General features: G+C 36.6%; 3 protein-coding genes and 1 pseudogene across 10 annotated transcripts; 3 read left to right on the top strand and 1 right to left on the bottom strand.

Moving 5' to 3' along the window:
* The first annotated feature begins 2,996 nt into the window (after positions 1 to 2,996).
* On the top strand, positions 2,997 to 3,731 carry LOC150036588 (secreted RxLR effector protein 161 pseudogene; annotated as a pseudogene).
* Positions 3,732 to 7,216: 3,485 nt separating this feature from the next.
* LOC120076328 (G-type lectin S-receptor-like serine/threonine-protein kinase SD2-5) lies at positions 7,217 to 10,381 on the top strand. The gene has a single exon (XM_039030123.2). The coding sequence runs from the start codon at positions 7,721 to 7,723 to the stop codon at positions 10,184 to 10,186; it is 2,466 nt and encodes an 821-aa protein (XP_038886051.1). The 5' UTR covers positions 7,217 to 7,720; the 3' UTR covers positions 10,187 to 10,381.
* Positions 10,382 to 10,964: 583 nt separating this feature from the next.
* Positions 10,965 to 15,132, top strand: APX6 (ascorbate peroxidase 6). Of its 8 annotated transcripts, none has more exons than XR_016528980.1 (11): positions 11,103 to 11,317; positions 11,596 to 11,707; positions 11,918 to 12,048; positions 12,308 to 12,378; positions 12,459 to 12,501; positions 12,610 to 12,706; positions 13,223 to 13,306; positions 13,856 to 13,977; positions 14,352 to 14,441; positions 14,663 to 14,795; positions 14,899 to 15,132. XR_016528980.1 is itself a non-coding variant. In XM_090312621.1 (11 exons), exons 1-10 carry the CDS (start codon positions 11,134 to 11,136, stop codon positions 14,760 to 14,762), a joined length of 1,008 nt encoding a protein of 335 aa, XP_090168747.1. In that variant the 5' UTR covers positions 11,103 to 11,133; the 3' UTR covers positions 14,763 to 14,795; positions 14,899 to 15,132. The 8 variants fall into 8 exon arrangements, 7 of the variants coding, with proteins under 7 accessions (XP_038885454.1, XP_038885452.1, XP_090168749.1 ...); XM_090312621.1 differs by having other exon boundaries at positions 11,921 to 12,048; positions 14,352 to 14,418; XM_039029523.2 differs by having other exon boundaries at positions 11,104 to 11,317; positions 14,352 to 14,418.
* Positions 15,133 to 16,066: 934 nt separating this feature from the next.
* LOC120075367 (EIN3-binding F-box protein 1-like) lies at positions 16,067 to 19,894 on the bottom strand. Its single transcript, XM_039028690.2, has 2 exons — positions 19,494 to 19,894; positions 16,067 to 18,775 (listed from the first exon to the last, which is right to left on the bottom strand). The coding sequence occupies exons 1-2, from the start codon at positions 19,516 to 19,518 to the stop codon at positions 16,857 to 16,859; spliced, it is 1,944 nt and encodes a 647-aa protein (XP_038884618.1). The 5' UTR covers positions 19,519 to 19,894; the 3' UTR covers positions 16,067 to 16,856.
* Positions 19,895 to 21,757: the final 1,863 nt, after the last annotated feature.

Here is a 21,757-nt window from a genome sequence, read left to right on the forward strand (position 1 = left end):
CTTTGCTAGTCATTTAACGATGGCTATCCTCTCAGAGGGTCGTAACATAGGATTTGAAACAACCCAGACTTCAATAAAATGAATAGAGTCTTATAGTTCCATCTTGGATATTGTCTTCTACTTTGGAGGCATATTCATACCGTCCTATAAGATTTGAATATGGCGGGTCACACTTACAAGAATTACTAATTGTTAGTAAAGATCTTGACCGAAAAAAATAATTAAACGACTATAGGAATAAGAGTTATTCCGGAGACAATAGAAATAAGAGTTATTCCAGAGATAGTATTTGGTCAAAATTGTTTGATTTAGTGAAGGAGTATCTGACTACCCCTCGGTAGCACGTATTCTGACTCACTAAAGTATCGTTGCAAATAAATAATGATTATGGGTACATTATTACTTTTTGCTAAAACTTGATTTTGTATTTAGTTACAATTTGTTAATTAGAATTTGTTTGAATTTTATCAGCATGTCGAATTCTTCTAGAATACTCACTTTCGAATTAAATAACAGTAAAATCAAATCAACAAACAAATTACTAGTGGTTGATTATACGAAAAGAGTTTTAACAGAGGATTATCCTCTATCTCCCAATTCATCTATAATTTTGAATTGTATAGATGAGAGTGCAGAATTCGAACAATAAGATAAATATCATTTACTTATTATCGAAGCATGTTTAGTGGAAAACGAGAAAATCAGGATAATTGATTCAGGTGCTGTTAATCATGTTTGTACTATCTCACAGGAAACAAGTTCCTGGAGACAGTTGACAGAAGGTGAAACAATCTTTAAGGTAAGGACCAGGGAGGTTGTTTCAGGTAAAGTAGTGGGAGATATGAAGTTATTTATAGGAGATAAATACATTTATTTGAAAAATGTATATGATATTCCTTTTATGAAAAGGAATCTCATATCTATCTCTTGTTTGCTAGAACAAAATTATAAAGTTTAAAACAACTGAGGTTAAAGTTGTATTTAACATAGAGATGTTTAAAACTGCTGAGACTCATAAGAAAAGGAAAATTTCTCCAAATGTCTATCTTTGGCACTTGAGACTGGGTCACATAAATTTCAACAAGATTGAGAGATTGGTTAAGAACGGTCATCTAAGTAAGTTAGAAGACAGTTCATTACCACCTAGTGAAACCTGTCTCGAGGGTAAAATGACAAAAAGATCTTTTTCTGGAAAAGGTCTTAAAGCCAAAGAACCCCTAGAGCTGATTCACTTAGCCCTTTGTGGGTCTCTAAATGTTAAAGCGAGAGGAGGGTATGAATATTTCATCGGTTTTATAGATGATTATTCCAGGTATGGGCATATTTACCTAATGCATCAAATGTCTGAAACTTTTGAAAAGTTTAAAGAGTATAAGGTCGAGGTTTAAAACCAATTAGGTAAAAAGATTAAAATACTTCGACCGGATCGAGGTGATGAGTATATGAACTTAGAATTCCAGAACTATTTGATAGAACATGGAATTCAGTCTCAACTCTCAACCCCTGACATACTTCAGCAAAATGGTGTGGCAAAGAGGAGAAATAGAACCTTGTTGGACATGTTCGTTCCATGATGAGTTACGCTCAGTTAGCCAATTCTTTCTGGGGACATGCACTTGAAACTGCAGTATATATTTTGAACATAGTTCCATCAAAAAGTGTTTCTGAAATGCCTTATGAGCTCTGTAGAGGACATAAAGAAAACTTATGTCACTTCAGGATTTTGGGTAATCCAGCACATGTGTTAGTGCAAAATCCTAAAAAGTTGGAACACCGTTCAAATTTATGTCTATTTGTAGGCTACCCAAAAGAAACAAAAGGTGGTTTCTTTTACGATCTTCAAGAAGATAAGGTATTTGTATCGACAAATGCAACCTTCCTGGAGGAAGACTATGTAAAGAATCATCAGCCTCGTAATAAGCTAGTAATAGAAGAAATGTTTAGCATAACGACAAATGTATCAATAAGAGTTATTGATAGAGCAGGTCCTTCAACAAGAGTTGTTAATAGAGTAGGTCCATCAACAAGAGTTGTTGATGAAACTGGGACTTCATATCCTTATAAATAGCTGAGAATGCCTCGTCGTAGTGGGAGGATTGTGCAACAGCCTGACCTGTATATGGGTTTAACTAAAGCTCAAGTCATCATACCAGATGATGGTTTAGAGGACCCATCTTTAACCAAGCAATGAATGATGTGGACAAAGACCAATGGATCAAAACCATTGACCTTGAAATGGAATCTATGTATTTCAATTCTGTCTGGGATCTTGTAGATCAACCTGAAGGGATAAAACCCATCGGTTGCAAATGGATTTACAAGAGAAAACGAGACCAAGTTGGTAAGGTACAGACCTACAAAGCTAGACTTGTGGCAAAAGGGTTTACCTAGAGAGAGGGGGTAGATTATGAAGAAACCTTCTCTCCAGTTGCCATGATAAAGTCAATTAGAATACTCTCGTCCATAGCTAAATTTTATGATTATGAAATATGGCAAATGGATGTCAAGACAACTTTTCTGAATGGCTATCTTGAAGAAAGTATCTATATGTCTCAACTAGAAGGGTTTATACAGCAGGATCAAGAGCAAAAGGTTTGCAAACTTAATCGATTCATTTATGGATTGAAACAAGCTTCTAGATCCTGGAATATGAGATTTGATACTACGATCAAATCTTATGGCTTTGAACAAAATGTTGACGAACTCTGTGTATACTAGAAAATCGTTTACAAAACTGTCGCTTTTCTGGTGTTGTATGTTGATGATATTCTACTGATTGGGAATGTGGTAGAATTTCTTGCTGACGTTAAGAGATGGCTGACTTCACAATTCCAAATGAAAGATTTAGGAGAAGCACAATATGTTCTTGGAATCCAAATAGTTCGGAAGCACAAGAACAAAACATTAGCATTATCTCAAGCATCTTATATAGACAAGATGTTGTCTAGGTATAAAATGCAAAATTCCAAGGATTATTATCTTTCAGACATGGAATTCACCTGTCTAAGGAACAGAGTCCTAAGACACCTCAAGAGATTGAGGAGATGAATCGAATTCCATATGCATCAACAGTAGGGAGTTTAATGTATGCAATGTTGTGTACTCGTCTCAATATATGCTATGTCGTAGGAATAGTCAGTAGATTTCAGTCCAATCCTAAATATGATCATTGGACTGCTGTTAAGAACATTCTCAAGTATTTTCGGAGAACGAGAGATTATATGCTCGTGTATGGTGCTAAGGATCTAATCCTTACTAGATACACTGATTCTGACTTCCAGGCCGATATTGATTCGAGGAAATCAACTTCGGGGTCAGTATTCACTCTAAATGGAGGAGCAGTTGTATGGAGAAGCATCAAACAGAGTTGTATTGCTGACTCCATAATGGAAGCTGAGTATGTAGCTGCAAGTGAAGCAGCAAAAGAAGTAGTATGGCTCAGAAAGTTTCTGACAAATCTGGAAGTAGTTCCTAATATGCACCTATCTGTCACTCTCTATTGTGACAACAATGGAACAGTTGCAAATTCAAAGGAACCACGAAGCCATAAAAGAGGAAAGCATATCGAGCGAAAGTACCATCTCATTAGGGAGATTGTACATAGAGGAGACGTAATTGTCACCCAGATTGCTTCACAAGATAACTTAGTTGATTCGTTTACAAAGGCCCTCTCGGCCAAAGTGTTCAAGGGTCACCTAGTAGGACTAGGTCTACGAGTTTTGTATCACTAGGGCAAGTGGGAGAATTTATGGGTATTGTAAAATGCCCTAGTTTATTTATTTGTACATTTTATTCTCTCCATGTAAACTCAATATTGTATATATTTTTATATATTGGTCCACTGGAGTTTTAGTCCAAATGGGAGTATTGTTGGGTTTTATGTCCTAAAAACTCGCAGTTTGTAAAATGAAAAACATTTTCTATAATCAACAAACTTATTGTTGATTTTATAAATTGTATATTTGAAAGTTTAAATCCAATAAACTAAGATCCATGACTATTACACGAGTACTTGAACTTTATGTGGAGACATAAGAGTGGATCAGGTTCGAGTAAATAGTCAAAATGATCTATAGTACATTGTAGTTATTACAAAGAGTTGTAAAGTGCTACATACGATGTGATCTTAATTCGTACATATTATGACATGAGGAGTGGAGGCGTCCTATGTAATGAGTTTCTATAAGATCGAACCAAGAAATAAGTCACTCTTACTTTATAACGTTGTTTACTATATAAGACTGACTATTTCACTTAGATGACCTAGGTAACTCGATCTTAATCCTGAGCTAACTATGAACTCCTGTTAATTCGGGATTATCTTTAGATTTTCATAGGTGAGGGTCGGCTCAACAGCGCCAGCTCAATAAGCCTCCCATTTCATGGGTAAAACCTAGTAGATAGTTGGGGACATAGGGTGCAAGACGGAATTCACGTCTACCCGATTTAGAGATAAAAGAAAGGTTGTTCTCTCAAGTACTGAATCCATGTCTTGAACAAGGAGCCACACCCTCTCACTAGGCTGAGAGAGTTTGGTTTAGTGATTGGATCACAAACCAGTTGTTCATATGAGAATCAGTAGGAACTTGAGGAATAAGATGTAATCTCAAGGGGTTGCTGATTATGGTTAAATCATGTAGACATAATATATCTATAGTGAGGGGAGTGCAACTGGGCTTTAGTGGAGTGACCCATTAGTTAACGAATGAGGGTTAATTTGGTCTAATGAGTTTAGCCAATTAATCTCGGATTGTTGGAGCCCATGATCTGTAGGTCCACGAGGTCCCCCTACTAGCTTATAATTGGATTAGCTCTAGAGTAGCGTGATAAATTGATTTGAAACGTTCAAATTAGAATTAAGGGGATTAATAATTATATGAGATATAATTACTTGTTTAACTTGAGAATTAAACGGAATAAGAGAATTTATATTTAAATATAATTTAAATATATGAAGATGAATATGTGTAAAAATTAATTTAATATTTGATATTAAATTAATTAGTTTTACTTAAAAATTAATTTATGAAATTAATTTTATAAAAATTAAAATTTTTAGTTTTAAAATCAAAATGGATTTTAAAAATCAAGTTTTTATTTTGAGATAAAATTAGAAAACTGGAAAAAACTATGCACAAATGGAATATAGAGATATTCCATTATCCATCTTCTTTATGCTCACACAATATCCATTTTCTTTTTCTTCATTAACTTCAAGCATGAGCTACAAGTCATGCAACATTCTTCTTTGCATGTTCACCTGCAATAAATAAAGAAGAATGGAGTGATTTTGAGGCATGCAATCAAGAGAAGTTGAAAATTCGTGGTGCAGAAAGTGTTCTTCAACAAGATTGTTGCTGTGAGCATTTCTCCATAATCCCTTAATTCAAGCTTGTTTTGAGTCCCCCAACTCAATCTAGAGCACCAAGAGAATAGTGGGAAAGATCTTGAGATGGTTTGCAATGAGATTCGGAGAAGATTGCAACTGGAGATCGAACTCTGAAGAAGTTTTACAAAGGTATGTCATGAAACTCACTTGTTTCTGCAAGAGCATGCGTCATATTTTGCCAAAATTAATGAATTGTAGTGCTTAATGATCCTTGTTGCTTCCGTTGTTGTTGATACAATCCTACAAAAGATACACCATTCATCATATGAATTCAGTACAGAAAGCACTCACCAAATATCAAATATTATATTCTTAAACCAAAACAAAGACAATTCGATTGGCTCTGATACCAATTAAAGAGATTGAATCCCAATGCAAAAGTGTTTTATCGCCTTTTGTCTTCAAATTGGGATAGAACAATCCCAATGGTCGTAAGTGTCGTCATGCTGCAGTGATACTCGAATTGATGATTATCCCGTTGGTCTCGATAAGCAACAGAACTAACTTACAATGTTAACGATGACATTATCGAATATTGATGGGCACCCAGTAAGCAACTGAAAGCTAGTATTGACTCAGTAAGGGACAATACTCATCTCGGTTGGCAAGTTAAGCATATCTTGGCCAAAAGTGTGGCAGGAATTATCCCGAAAGCACCCGGTGGACCCGATAAGCTAGTCATGTACTAAGATGCAACATGAATGGTCTCGGAAATGTCTGATGGCCCCGTTAAGGTAGTTATGACATAGTGAAGTCGCAGAACTCACCTAATTGCATTCGATAAGCCTTGTAAGTTAGTTCTGGCCCTGCTTAAGGTCAGGACTCATATCGGTAAGGTCCTTTTCGATGTAAAACATGGGATGACCAAGTGGTCAAGAACTAAGATGAAAGAAAAGTGTTGGAATGTACAAAGGGGTGACGTACATTGTCGAGATAAGCTAAGTTGCAAGCATCAAGTTGAGAACACTCAGTTAAGACAACGTTGTTGATGAGCGAAAGGATGCTCACGGGTACGACTAGCCGAACAGATGTTGGATGTAAGTTGTGAAGTAAAAGATTAAGTAAACTCGATTGAGGACGAAAGAACCTCGCATAAAGGTCTGACAGAGTAAAGATGACTCGAGAGAAAAAAACATATATTGACTAGAGTTAGCCTTTAGGCTAGCCATGTTCGAGAGAGAATCATGGCACTGCACGGTTGAAAAGTCTCGACCATGACACTAGACATCACATTGGTGTTCATTTGTATTTGTCTTGCAAGCACTTGGAGGAATCTCTCCCAGAAAAAACAAATTCACAATGATCCAATTTTTGGCATCAACTAATCTTTTAACATTTTGAATAAAAATTGCAACCTAAAATAATATGATGCATGAATGAAAATTTAGATTGTCACTTGTTCTTGGTCACCACCATATCATTTAGGTTCCAACCTCCATTTAAGAAAAATGTTTTAAACTTCAACAATGGTTTTAAAACATTTATGAAAAATCAAATTGAATATTACAAATTCTAAAAGATTAATAATATTTTGGTAATAAATGACAAAATTGGGAGGATAGTTTTTATAGTTAGCCATATATATATATATGCACATACACAACATTATTAAAATTATGAACTAATTTTGAAAGGAAAGTAAATAGAAGATTATCTTTAAAAATCAAATCCAATGGTGAAAGAATAAAATAAAATAAGGAAAATTTAGGTCAGAAAGGAAAAGAAAAAGAAGAAAATGAGGAAAATTCAAATTCATACCCAAAGCCGAGGACTTGCATTGACTCTCCATTAGAGAAAAAGATGGGCATGGGCTCACCAAAAAGAAAGGGAAAAAAAAAAAGGGAAATTGTGACTAGGAAGCGGAGAAAGAGGGGTCCAAGATTTAAATGCCCTTACAGCTCGGCAATGGCAGGCTATGAGGTTGGGTTAGTTGACATCTTTGAACACCCACCACTACTATCCTACTTCGCATTTATTATTCCCAATTTCCCATTTTTCCTTCAATGCCGACGAAATTACCAACGCCATCATTCTAATCGCTAAACCTCCTCTTTCTCTGTGTTCTTGCTTCTACAGACTTGGAATTTGGGGTTCATTCTTTTATGGGTTTTAATGGATTTCCCATTCTTCACATACCCTTCCTTTTTTATTTTCCAATTCCTCGCGGTTTGTTGGCCGCTACCAGCTTTTGGGATTGCTTGTTCCCCAGTTTCTAACATTTCTAAACCATCTTTCTTCATCTTCACCCTTTCAGATCGCTTCTAATTTTTTAATCTTCTTCTTGGGTTCTTCTCGTTTATCTTGCCTCTCTCATTCTCTGGAAAAAGGGTGATGGAAACCACCGGATTTGGTGATTGTTTGTCGGTTATTATATGGCTCAATTTGCTTCTCCTGAGGTTCAGACCCTGCGCCGCTGGTTTTCAGAGCGTTGGGCAGATTTCTCCAGGGCTTCAAGGAACTCAAATGAATTGGGTCGATCATGATGGGGTGTTTCTTCAATCCAATAACTCTGAGTTTGGGTTTGGATTCACTAATCCACAGGAAGTAACGCAGTATTTTCTAGCGATTATTCACTTGAGTAGCAGGAGTATCGTCTGGACTGCGAATCAGGCCTCTCCGGTTACGACTTCGGATAAATTCGTGTTCGATGAGAAAGGTAATGTAGTTTTATACCATGAAAGCAATGTGGTTTGGTCTACAAACACTGCGAATAAAGGAGTCTCTGCTCTTGCGTTGATGGATTCGGGAAATTTGGCTTTGCTTGGGAGTGATAATGCAGTGGTTTGGGAAAGTTTTGGCCATCCGACTGATACCCTTTTGTCGAATCAGGGTTTTGTTGAAGGAATGAGACTTGTAAGTAAGCCGGATTCGAATAATTTGACGTATTTTCTGGAATTGAAATCTGGGGATATGGTTTTGTCTTCAGGATTCAAAACTCCACAACCGTATTGGTCAATGAGCAGAGAGAATCGCAAAACGATTAACAAAGATGGTGGGTCTGTAGTCTCTGCAATTCTCACAGCAAACTCTTGGAATTTCCATGGTGAAAACGATGTATTACTCTGGCAATTTGCCTTCTCAACCAATACTGACGCAAACGCTACATGGATTGCGGTTCTGGGTAATGATGGATTTATTTCCTTTTACAAGCTTCAAAATGGTGGGTCTGGTGATGCTTCATCCATTCGAATTCCTGAAGATCCTTGTGGAACACCAGAGCCATGTGGGTCCAATTTTATCTGTTACAGTGAAAAAAAGTGTCTCTGTCCTTCAATTCTTGGCTCTCGTCCAAATTGCCAAACTGGGATTACTTCGCCGTGTGACCAATCTGGTGAACCTGCAGAGCTTGTGGAGTCTCAAGATAAGATGGGTTATTTTGCACTCCAATTCATGCAGCCCTCTTCGAAAACAGATTTGGAGACTTGCAAATCCTCTTGCAGTAGTAACTGCTCTTGTATTGCTCTGTTTTTCCAAGCGAGTACAGGGGGCTGTTTCCTGTTTGATGAGATAGGTGGGTTTCTGAACTCCAAGAACTCCGAATTCGTTTCGTACATAAAACTGTTGAAAAATGGAGAAAACAGTGAAAACGATGGCGGAAATGGAAGTGGTGGAAAGAAGCCAACCGCTGCGATTCTGGGTATTGCCTTTTCCACTGTGATTGTCATTTGTATTCTGATTTACGTCGGAATTCGATACGTTAGAAAGAAGAAGGAATCTCCAGAACCTCCTCAAGAGAGTTCAGAAGAAGAGAATTTTTTGGAGGGACTTTCGGGAGCTCCAATTCGTTACAGTTACAAGGATCTTCAAACAGCGACGGATAATTTCTCAGTGAAACTCGGACAAGGTGGGTTCGGTTCAGTTTATAGAGGATTTCTACCAGATGGAACTCGTTTGGCCGTGAAGAAACTAGAGGGAATTGGGCAAGGAAAAAAGGAATTCAGAGCTGAAGTGGGCATAATCGGCAGCATCCATCACATCCACTTAGTCAGATTAAAGGGATTTTGTGCAGAAGGAACCCATCGTCTTCTTGCTTACGAGTTCATGGCCAATGGTTCACTAGACAAATGGATTTTCAAGAAAAACAGAGCAGATTTGTCGCTAGATTGGGATACGAGATTCAACATAGCGTTAGGAACCGCAAAAGGTTTAGCATATCTTCACGAAGACTGTGATGCTAAAATCGTTCACTGTGACATAAAGCCGGAAAATGTACTATTAGACGACAATTTCCAAGCCAAAGTCTCGGATTTCGGGCTAGCAAAGCTAATGAACCGGGAACAGAGCCATGTGTTCACCACACTGCGAGGAACGAGAGGCTATCTCGCTCCAGAATGGATCACAAACTACGCCATTTCAGAGAAGAGCGACGTGTACAGCTACGGAATGGTGCTGCTAGAAATCATTGGCGGAAGAAAGAACTACGACCCAACAGAGAGCTCAGAGAAATCCCATTTCCCAACATATGCTTTCAAGATGATGGAAGAAGGAAGAATGAAAGCCATTCTCGATGCTAAGTTGAACATAAAGGATAACGACGAGAGAATCTCGATAGCCATCAAAGTGGCGCTCTGGTGCGTGCAGGAGGATATGCAACAAAGGCCGTCCATGGCTAAAGTGGTGCAAATGCTTGAAGGGGTCAGCACTGTGCCGCCGCCACCGACTTGCTCGCCGTTGGGTTCCCGGCTGTTTGCTGCAGGGTTTTTGAAATCGAGCAGCGAGGAATGGACTTCATCGGGGCCATCCGATTGCAATAGCGATGCGTATCTTTCTTCAGTGCAGCTATCTGGGCCAAGATAGATAGCATTTGTATACAACTTGCACATTTTTTAGGAGTTTAGGACACTGTAAATTTTCAGATTGCTGCAGTTTTGTGAACCGGCTTTTGTGTACACTAATTTCTCGACAGTTTTAAGAACATTGTTCAACTTTAATTTATAGTTAGAATGTGACCATCTCCAGTTATTTATGAGATAATTTGACATTTTATAGTTAGAACGTGACCATCTTCAGTTATTTTTGAGACAATTTGACGGTTGACTCAAATTGTAGACTTAAAATAGAATTGAAATCATGGAAATGACTTCTCTTTCTTATGCTGAGGTATTCGCTCTCAATTCTCGCAATTACTCTTTGGTCTTGTTAGTGTATATCCTCGCTTTCAATCCCTACTCTTGACTTTCGTTACTTAAACAAAGAGCAATAAACGAGAGTGAAAAATGAGTAGGGAGGGAAAATAGAGAGAGGAAGGAGCATGAAAAGCTCAACTCAAAAGGAGAAAAAACGAATTTAAGCAAAAGGTAGACATATTTTCATTCATTTGAGCCTTATAAAATAGGTCATCTGTAAAAAAAACAAAATTATGTTATTTATGTTGAATCGAGTTCAAGATTTTTATTTGAAAAATTATTAGGAAAGGCGCATACAATAATACATATCTATGGTTATTAGGTGCATATAAATTTTGAATCCACTCCCTCTCCTATGATTCTTACGTGGCTGCCACAATCAATAAAAAAATATATATTTCTGTTTATTATTTCACTCGTTCAAAATTGGAAATCCATATTTTGTTATTGAAATCCCATCACCAAATTTCCTAAAATAAATAATAAATAAATAAAATCCTGCGACCAATTTGGACGGTTCGGTATTTGTGGACCAGTGAAACGATAGAACCGGTCGAACGTGAAGAGAATGTACAGTATATAAGTTGAACAACCGGTCCATTTCACCCGCTCGTGGAAATGACTTCCACCTTCTTCAACCCTGCGCCGCCATGCAACGCCGCTGTTGTTTCTTCTTCGTTTCTCAGATTCGGGTTCATACCGAAATTTCCCGCCATCATACCTTTATCGTCTCTTTCGACGGTCCCGTTTCGCGCCAAAACTACCGTTAACTGTTCTCTCCCCGCCCATGGCGATGCTTCTGGTAAAATATTAATTAACTACTTTCCTTTTCCTCTTTTGTGCAAAGTCTTGTTGTGTTCCGATGAGTGTTGTCAATTCAATTTAAGTAACTTGAATTTGATTGTTGTTATCTATCCTGTGTATATATTTTATGAACTTAACAATTGGATTTGTGGCTGCTGAAACCGAAATCTGTATTGTGCATTTTGCAATGGCGAACTGAGCCTTTATATTAGTGGAACTAGTACTTGTTATCATTATATATATTTTTTATCCCTTAAAATACTGTTTGGATTACAGTTCAGACTGATTTCTGCTTTCTGAAGAAGAGGGAATTTGTCTTTTCTGCCGCGCTGCCGTTTCTTCTTATTTTGGCTGAATCCGTGGAAGGTTTTAAAGCTGAGGCGGCAGAGTAAGATGGAGGATGGGGCTACTGCTTACGATTAATTTTAAGTATCTAGCTTTCTATATTCTTTGACTCTTGAACATTGTTGGAAACTCATGGAAGGATCTGGATCTGGATCATCTCCATTCATCAGCAAATATCATATAATTCCATATATCTTTAGGTCTTAGAGGAGGGATTATTAAACGAATTCTGTCTATTTTCTTTTATGGGCAGAAGATTAGATAAAAGGGAAGTTGAACGGATAAGAGAAGAAGTAAGAAAGGTGGTAACCAAAGGCAGGGCACCTGGTCTGCTTCGTCTGGTATTTCACGATGCTGGAACTTTTGAAATGAATGATACTTCAGGTTAATATCCTTAACTTTAAGATGGTAGAGAATGACATTTTCTTAGGCGCCTTGGATTATTTGAATTCGGAGTAAGATTTTAAATTTTGAGTGCAACTGTTGGAATTCAGACACTATTGGATGTTTTGTATGAACTTTTATTTGCACCAAATGTGAAGTTTTGTGAGATTACGAAGGGCCATGATATCCACTTCTATGTAGCCTTTCAGACATGTTTGTTCTTCTATAGTTTTCAATATGATTGTCAATTCTTATGTAGGTGGTATGAACGGATCTATCATTCACGAACTTGATAGACCTGAAAACAGAGGTCTCAAGAAATCAGTTAAGGTGGTTCTTTCTTCTTATGCCCTCGGTGTTTTATGAATACATCTACCAGCAAGCTTGTCATTGGTTTTGTTGTTTCTTAGATTCTTGAAGAAGCAAAGAGTACACTGGATTTAATAAGACCAGGTACATTTACTCTCTATTTCTCCCTTACTAGAAGGAGATAAAGTTTCCATAATATGAGACATTGACCAGTAATCAAGCTAACTTCTTAGCAAATTGGCTTTTGAATAGTATCTTGGGCAGACGTGATAGCAGTGGCTGGCGCTGAAGCAGTTTCAGTATGTGGAGGTCCAAGTATTTCTGTTGAGTTGGGTAGATTGGACTCTGAGTAAGATGAAGCTGGCTGTTTTCCTTGTTATATGATGAAACAAGACTTCAACCCAGGCCACTGGCCAATATTTTCCTTGAGATGCAATTTGTTAACTTTCTTATTGCTCGTTTTTCCATGAGCTTTATGAACTAGTGTCATTTGGTTCTCTGGACTATAATGGGCATATTCTCACCATTTTTACTTCTTCGATGAGCTTTCTGCACAAGGGCGAGTTCCAATTTCCGAGATCCCCTCTCTTTAACATTCATCATTCTAGATAGATCCCTCTTCACTATTTACACTTTCTCCTTTGCTCCCATCTTCTCATCAATTCTACCTGTCCTCTGCTAACTAGCACTCTGAGTTTTAGTCCCCATGTGCAGTAGAACGTTTTAGCTAATTAATCTCCTGCGTTCCCACCACCGAATTTCTTCCGTTTCTCATTAATTTCTCTGTTTGTCATATGGTAGGAGGTTTGTCATATTAATTTTAGCTGTGTTTTCATTCTCCATTTGTTTCTTCCCTTCCAAATAGGAAGCCAGATCCAGAAGGTAAACTTCCTGAGGAATCTCTGGATGCTGTTGGATTAAAGCAAATCTTCAGCAGAAAAGGATTTGCGTGAGTGCATCTGCTATCCCATTTGACCCTGCCATTTGAAGGAATTGTAATCACTCAACTGTTTTTATATTTGGTATTTATTTTAATTTGCATCTTTTCTTCTTGGCCAATACATTCTCAGTTGCTGCATCGCTCTCCTTCATATATTTATTTACTGATGTGGCCGAGTTTCTAAGGTGTTATCTGGATTCATTTCCTGCTAACATTAGACAGTGAATTACTCAAAAGTCGATTATTAAAAGTTTAGTAATGGGAAATCCTAGTTCTGGATTTGATTGCACAGCACAGTCCTTTCAAATGTGTGTCGCACTGTGAAGTATGTTCACATGGACAGTAGAAGGGAAGTTAAAATGATGTCACTCTAGAAATTTGCCCATCATCTCATACTTTTTCTACGAAGAAACAATTTCATTCAATTTCATTTATAAATGAAATAGGAGAGTAAGACTCCAAATTGAATGCCAGATAATTCATAATAGAATGAATTTGCACCTCTGTGGTGCCTTCTGCACAAGGACATTCATGGATACTCCTCTTTTTCCTTTGCAGGACAAGAGAACTAGTTGCCCTATCTGGAGCCCATACTATTGGTGGCAAAGGTTTCGGAAGCCCAGTTGTATTTGATAATGCATATTTCAAAATCCTTTTGGAGAAGCCATGGTCATCTAACGGTAATCAATCTCATAATGATACTTTCATACGTCTCATATTGTTTGAATTGAGCCTCAATTGCAAATCATTGGTTACATGAGGCACTGTCTCAATTCTTGCTCAAGTCCACATTATTAGTGTGCCCATGAATCGATAGGTAAAGAAAAATGATTATTATTTTGAGGCCTTTTTAAATATAAAAAGAATATTTAAAAATATTTACACTTCAAAAAGTTCCAAAAGTGCTTTTAACTTGAGCTATGAAATTCTTGTGATTACTCGAAACTGAGTTGTTACTTTCACGGCTTTTGCCATTGTTAAATAATACAAGCCATTTCTTTGAATTGGTTGATACATATTTCCATTTGGACCTTGTTTTATTTTTCAATTTTAGGTGGTATGTCCAGTATGATAGGGCTGCCTTCTGATCATGCTCTTGCTGACGATGATGAATGCTTGAGGTTCTTCTCTATCATTTAAACCTGTACGACTTTCACCATAACTTTTCTGCACCACTGTAAACTGATGACATTTTCTGGTATCTTGGGTAGCATTTCAAGAATGAGTTCAATTTGTTGGACTAGAGTAGAAAAGTTCATATGAGATTAACTTTCAGACCAGGCGACCACCAAGATTTAAGAGAGAAAATTAGCTGATTTCGCTCTTTTATCTTTTTAACTGAAATGAATTACTTCGAATTCCTAGATGGATCAAAGAGTATGCCAACGATCAGAATGTGTTCTTCGAAGATTTCCAGAATGCTTATATCAAGCTAGTAAATTCTGGTGCAAAGTGGAAAAGCTAGCAAACAACTGTACGACATGTATACACTCTAAAGGCAAGCTTTAGCTACTACATATTGGCGTGGAGATGGGTTGACTCATATTACTACACTTTTCGGCCTCCCAAAACCATTGCTTACTATGATCCGTTGTTGGTAGGTTAAAAGAAACTGCGAGACAAAGCAAAAGTTGCAATGAAGATGAAAGCTTGAAATGTATTGTGCTTTCATCACCGACCAATTAGTTCGCTCTCTGAAGCCTTATCTTTTGTTGGTCTAAATTTGGCTTGAAGCACTTGTATAGGCACTTGTATCTTATCAGGAAAACAAGAACATAATTACTCGCAATTCATCAGAGTTCCAAATTCAGAATAAAGGTTGTATATTTCATGCATATGCATATCAATGTTGCCTTGTCAAAACATAATACGTTTATGGGATGAGCTTGGGAGATTCCACAGGTAAAAAACTTTACAATCCAGTTGTGAAAGAGTACCCCATATTAATTGTTGTAATTATCAGCTACTGCAGGTTTAATTGGATAACAGATAAGCTTACTATGGATAAAGTAGAAATAGGAGTTGAATTAGTGGATAAAAGTGTCTTGCCTTATTAGACGGTGGTTGGGAATAGAACGTGAAGTGAATGACTTGTTGAGACGTGAAATGACCGTCTCCCCGGCCTTCAACGACAAAGCACTAGCAGCCAATGTTGATTTCAAGACCCCCTATTCTGTTCACTTGGATTTGACTAACAAGCTACCTGTTCTGCGCACTATACTTGGTAATTCTACATTTATTTAAAGGTTAAAATACCCACAAAATTTTAAATATCTGTATTCCTGAAACCCCCTTAGTGTAGAAATATGTTAAGAAGTTGACTGAAAATCGAGACTTAGAACGATCAAAACACTCTTAATTTTTATTCTAGGTCCAAGTCCTAATGCTTATCAGAGCATTCTAATGAATTCATACTGTGTAAGATAATTTTAAGATAATATTTCAACTTGTTAAAAGCAGAAGTTTATGAGTCCCTTTTTAAAAAATAAATCATTTTACCTACAATTAAATCTCATTTTGGTGTTTTAATTCTAAAACTCAGGTTTAATTACAATTAAATCTTATAATGTTCTAATCTATACAATTAAATGGCTAAAATAAATAATTTAAAAATTCAACGCCAAAATTATTATTTTACTGAAGTTTAGTATTTTCATTTTTTCAGATATTAGAATGCATGTTAATGGACGAAACCAAACATATGGAGAATAATTTTGAAGCTTAAGAAATAGAAACCAATGCCAAACAAACCATTCCATTGCTCGGATCTTAATAAATAAAATAAAAAGCAGGTTCTTATTTATTAATAATATTGGATACGAAACTTACAAGTTACATCACAAGGGACATAGGCCGATCTGTATAAGTCATTACATACAACTTAGTTGCAAAAGGCAGAGTTCCTTAAAAAAATTGGTTCCTGAAAAACAAAGGCCTGGTATGAACTTAAAAAAAACAATCCCTTGCGAACAAGAAGATTGTGGTGGCAGACTTGTATAACTCGCTGCCACGACCGAGGCCCCGTGAATGGAAAGGCACCAAATAATGGAACTGCTAAAAGCAACCAGGAAGATGATTTGTCTAGGCGATCCACCCTATCCCCCCCCCACTTTTGAGGAAAACATAAACAAAAACCCAAACATAACAGAAACAAACACATTAAACCGAAACGTGGCTCGAGTATTAGACCTTGAGACAATCCTACCCCGTGACGAGGGCGGGACAAAAAACCAAGATACCAATTACCCGAATAACACAGAACCTTAATAACCTTGATCCAGAAACTGGAAAGCTCAGGGAAGGATGGCCATCAATCAAAGTGAGAGACATCTCATGTGAGAGCCAAAACACTAAAAACAGACCCCATTCAAGGGAGACCTGTAAAAAAGGAGAGTGACCATATTCCCTGGAAAATGAACCTAAGGTTATTAATGACGAAGACCCATACCCATGGACCCAAAAACTACAGTCTACTGATAATGCCCTGATAAGTTCTTTAAGCTACCTTCTTAGATGGATTCCTCCATTTGTTATCGCCTTTATGCTAATAAGCTTCTGTTCAGTAGAGGATGTCGCACCGATGGAGTTGAGCCAATAGCAGCTCAATACTTCTGGTGCTGATTGAGTTGCAGTGCTGAAGATTCAAGCCCAAGAGGGAGTCGCCCAACTTTACAAAAGCAAGCAAGCTCTGGTCAGTTAAGGCAGAGCACCCAAACACAGAAAGGATCTGCAGGTTGAACTGGTTGGCTTGAGCAAGCGTGGCAACCCCAAAATCAGTGATACAACACTTGGAGACGTCTAGATCATTGAGCAACGGGCAGTTCTCTGCAATTTCCACCAAGCTTGAATCGGTGACCTTCAAACAACCATCAAGATTGAGCAATTCAAGAGTCCAACCATGAAGCTTGGTCAGGGATGAAACCACTTTGTCGGTTAGATTCACACAGCCACTTAGATTGACCTTCACCAATCCTGCTTTACAATTCATGAACAGTGGCAATAGCCCAGAATCTGTAATACCATTGAGCCCAGATAACTCCACATGCTGAAGCTGGGGGCACAGCTTGCTCAGAAGAGTTAAGCTTGCATTACCAAACCCAGGGCAATTGCAGACGGATAATGACTGCAGTAACTTGCACGAGGACAGAGAAGGCAAGTTCAGGCTCAAATCCTTGATCCCTAAGCAGTTTACTAGAGAAAGGGCCTTTAACTTTGCACCACAGTTTAAGATGGTACCGAATAAACCCAATTGGGTTATCCTGTGGCACTCTTCTAATTGTAAGTTCTCGATGGAGGTAGCAGCCTCAGCAAAAGAGACCATTCCATTGTCTGACAAAAATGAACATTTGCGCAAGCAGAACTTCCTCAAGTTTGGGCAACCCTTTCCAATCGATTGTAGTCCAACATCAGTCACACCATGGCAAGAATTAAGTGTAAATGATCTCAACTTTTGCAAGCCATGACCATTGCCCATGGCCCAAAATCCCCTCTCAGAAACATTTGTCAGGCCAGTAAGCATAAGGTCTGTAACTGCCCTTCCATAATGCCCGATGACAGCAAGCGACACATCAGTGACATTTAGACCCTGGAGCTTCACCTTGTTTAAGGTGTAAGAGGTGGAAGAGAATAAGCTTACTATTCCTTGATCCCCAATAAGAGGGCAGTCTCTGATCGAAATAGACTTCAGATTCAAACAAGATTTCCCAATAGCTTGTAGGCTTTCATTGCCAATTTTTACACAAGACTCTATTGTTATATCAGTCAGATTAGGGCAGTTTTTGGCAAGTTGCAGTAAAGCTTTGTTTGAAATTCCAGGACAATGACATAAATCAAGCTTCTCTAGGAGTTGACATCCCTTGGCAATTTCAATCAGACCTTCATCACCTATTGAAGACAGATTCCACAAAGAAATAGCTTTAAGGGAAGGACATCCATGTGCAACAGCCTTAAGGCCAAGGTTTGTAACCTCAAAGCCATGATTGCCTCCACGAATTGACAACTTGCCCAAGCCACCACAGCTAGCAGTTCCTACTGCTATGGCAGCTAGTCTAACATCCGTTGCCTTCTTCCCTTCCAAATTTCGTGAAAGATATCCATCGTTCTCAATTTGGTTATCTTCCTCGTTTTCAGTCACAATATTCTTAGGCTTCAAATTTCTGGAACCGCTATAAAATTCGTTTCCACTTATGCTGCTTAAAAGCATGAGCCAGCGTTTAGAAGTGCAAGCACAGAGGCTCCTCGTCTCTCTATCAGGCAAGCGTTTGAAGATCTCAAAGAGACACTCATCTGGAAGAACCTCAATAGATGCATCCTTCTTTTGGAGTATTTCTCCACTAGGCACAAATGGGGGATTGACTCGGGACCTCTTACGGAGAGGATAATAAACATCCACTTGACGACCAAGGGACAAAAAGAGACTTGTATCCTTGGGGTTGGGATAGATTGGTGCCCCAGGGAAAAAATCCTCACTTTCTGTGACTGCAAGATCAAAAGAAAAAGAAATTAGCTGATACATCCTACCACGTTCACAACTTGAGTGACCGTACTCCTAATAAATCACCACAAACTTCATATTTCAATGAAAATATGCGAGTATTGTTACACAAATATCACAACAAAGAGAACATTAAAAATATATTAGAGCACAGATCAAATCATCATTTTTTCAACCTAATAAAACCAGAGTTTTTGTCTCGTATTAGAAATCGGATCAACGTATCAGAAAAAAACACTACCAATATCATCCATACCAAGAAATCTTCAATAAAATTATCACCAAAGCCAAAGCTAACATTCTCAAATTGAGCTTGCTTGAAAATCCCAAAAAGATTTGGAACAAATAGCTCACAACCACAAGTCTTTGTCATAAACATGAAAGTTCACAAAATTAAACTCTCGAAGTCTTAAGACAATTGATCTAAAACCGTAGAGCTCCAAGATCTACACCTTACAACATAGCAACAGAAAATTTCATAACCCAAAAACAAAAAGAAGTTGAATCATATCAACACACGTCTGCAGAACTAAGATCCAAACTACATATGTATAAATTACACATCTACTACATCCTATCTTCAACCTAGTATTTAAAACAAAACAAAAATCAAACAACCCACCAGAGATATTCAACCAAAATCACACACAAAAAGAGGAAAAAAAAAAAAAAAAAAAAAAAGCAGAGTTAAAGAAATCTTACGAGTAAAACCAAAGATCTTAGCCATGAGTACGGGTTGACGAAACCCAAAAATTCAACAGTGGGCAGAACGCCAATGAAAAACCCTCCAAAGAGAGCAAAAAAGAGAGACCCAATAAAGGTGAAGACGGCAATCACCAAGTTTTCAGGTGAAAAGAGCTGATGCATGAGGGGGAAGGAAGGCAAAATGACATGGAAACCCTATCAGATAGGGAAAAAAAGGGGAGGAGAAGAAGAAGAAGAAGAAGAAGCAGGAAATGAAGGGTAAGGAAAAAAAATGGAAGGTACAGAATGAATAAAAGAGAGTATTGAAAAGTTAAGGAAGGGTTTGGGTACATGACAATACACGCTAACAAAACCCACATGCAATGTATTTGCGCAAAAATGGTGGGCCTTCATTGCTTATATTCTTCCCCCTAATCAAATCAATTTAACCATACACTGCTTTTTCTGTTTTTCTTTTTTTTTTTTTTTTATTTCTTCAAAATATTGGATTTTTTAGCCTGTTTGGATGCGCACTTATCCTATCCTTATTCTTCACAGGATCACGTCATGTTTGGACACTGGCTTATCCTACCCTTACAAGAGATTTGGTTGGTCTTTGACTACAATCAGTTTTATAGGATTTTTTTTTTAAAAAAAAAAACTTAAGAGGTTTATTTGGACTTGATTTATATTTGGGATTCTAATTATAAAAATAGATGTTTTCAATTATTATAATTTATCATTAATTATCTAATTATTATTTGTTACAGTATTCATTATTTTCTACTCGTCTTATCTCTCTTACAATGTTTATTATTTTTTACCTCAAACTAAAATAAAATAGTTTACACACCAAACACATATTATTATAACTCAAATCAAAATAATTTGTAACCTAAATACAAACTATTATAACTCATTGTCTATAATAATCAACTCATTCATGTTTTTTAAAAATCAAGTCAACTTTTGAGATCTACAAAAGATAATTTTTAAAATTCACTTTTTTTTTTATTTAAAAAATTTGACTGAGAATTTAATTATCTTTTAAAGTGGTGAAGATCATAATAAACAAGTTAGGAGAAAACAAACATAAATTTCAAAAAATAGAAAACTAAAAATGAATTTCCCATTTAATAAATATTTTTATTTTTATTTTTTTACTTTTTTTAAAAAATATACTTGCTTTTTTTATTCAACTTTTTTTATTTTTTTTTTTGTAGGTTTTCAAGTTCCTTTAAAAGAAAATTGAATTCTAAACCGATTTTCAAAAATAAAATCAAGATTTCAAAACTAATTTTTTTTATAGATTTAAAAAAATGGTTTGTCCTTAAAAAATAGGTAATAAAGCAAGATAATTAGAGGCGAAAGTAGTTGATAGGCATAATTTAAAAAAACAAAATTATTGTCAAGTAGGATTAAAAATACAAATGAATATTGAAATTTCAAATGTTAATAAATAAGACCTTAATAAACTTCTAATGTTGTGGCTAACTAATATGTTTATGTGTTAAAATGAGCTTTTGAACTCTATCTTGTAATAAAAGGAAAAAGAAAAAACTTTGTGTCTGGTAATTCTTTATTTGCAATCCTCTTTTTTAAAGGTTCAATGATTTATTGGCACAAAATTAATGGTTTAAAAAATATGTTAGTTTCTTTTAAATTTTATTGATTTATTCGATATTTTTATTATAGTTTATGAACTTATTAAATACACCATTTTAAAAGTAAATGTAAACAAAATGCATCAAATTATTTTTATTGGTCAGTGCTTGTGATTTTTCATATAGAAGAAATCTATGTACAGATACATAGATATTTTTGTTGGCATCTTCATAAATCCAAGAGCTTGATATTTTTTTTTCCTCATCAACATGGGATTTTCATGAATTTTTTCCCTTCAAAATGTATATATTTGCATTTAAATATCAAAATTGAAAGTTTTAACTTTTTGGTCAATAATCATTACATTTATGAAATGGAAGAAAGAAAAAGTCCCCATTGTTCATCAAACACACATCTTTGACTCAACTGCAAAGCAATTGAAAATTAACAAATTTTAAAACCCATTGCAATTGCAAGTAGAGATGTTCGTGGATTGGATTGGATTGGGTTTAGGGATATTTTAGGCCCAATTCTATAGTTTGGTTTGTTTATTTTTCTAACCCAAGCTAACCCTTGTTAAATTATGAACCCGAACCAAACCAACTCATAAAAAATGGATTGGGTTGGTTCGGTTCCATCGGTTCCCTTAAAAAAAAAGCTTGGAATCACCAATAAAA

The sequence above is a fragment of the Benincasa hispida genome, chromosome 4 (assembly GCF_027475165.1).
Source record: "Benincasa hispida cultivar pf3 chromosome 4, pf3_genome.v1.1, whole genome shotgun sequence".
Taxonomy (NCBI): domain Eukaryota; kingdom Viridiplantae; phylum Streptophyta; class Magnoliopsida; order Cucurbitales; family Cucurbitaceae; genus Benincasa; species Benincasa hispida.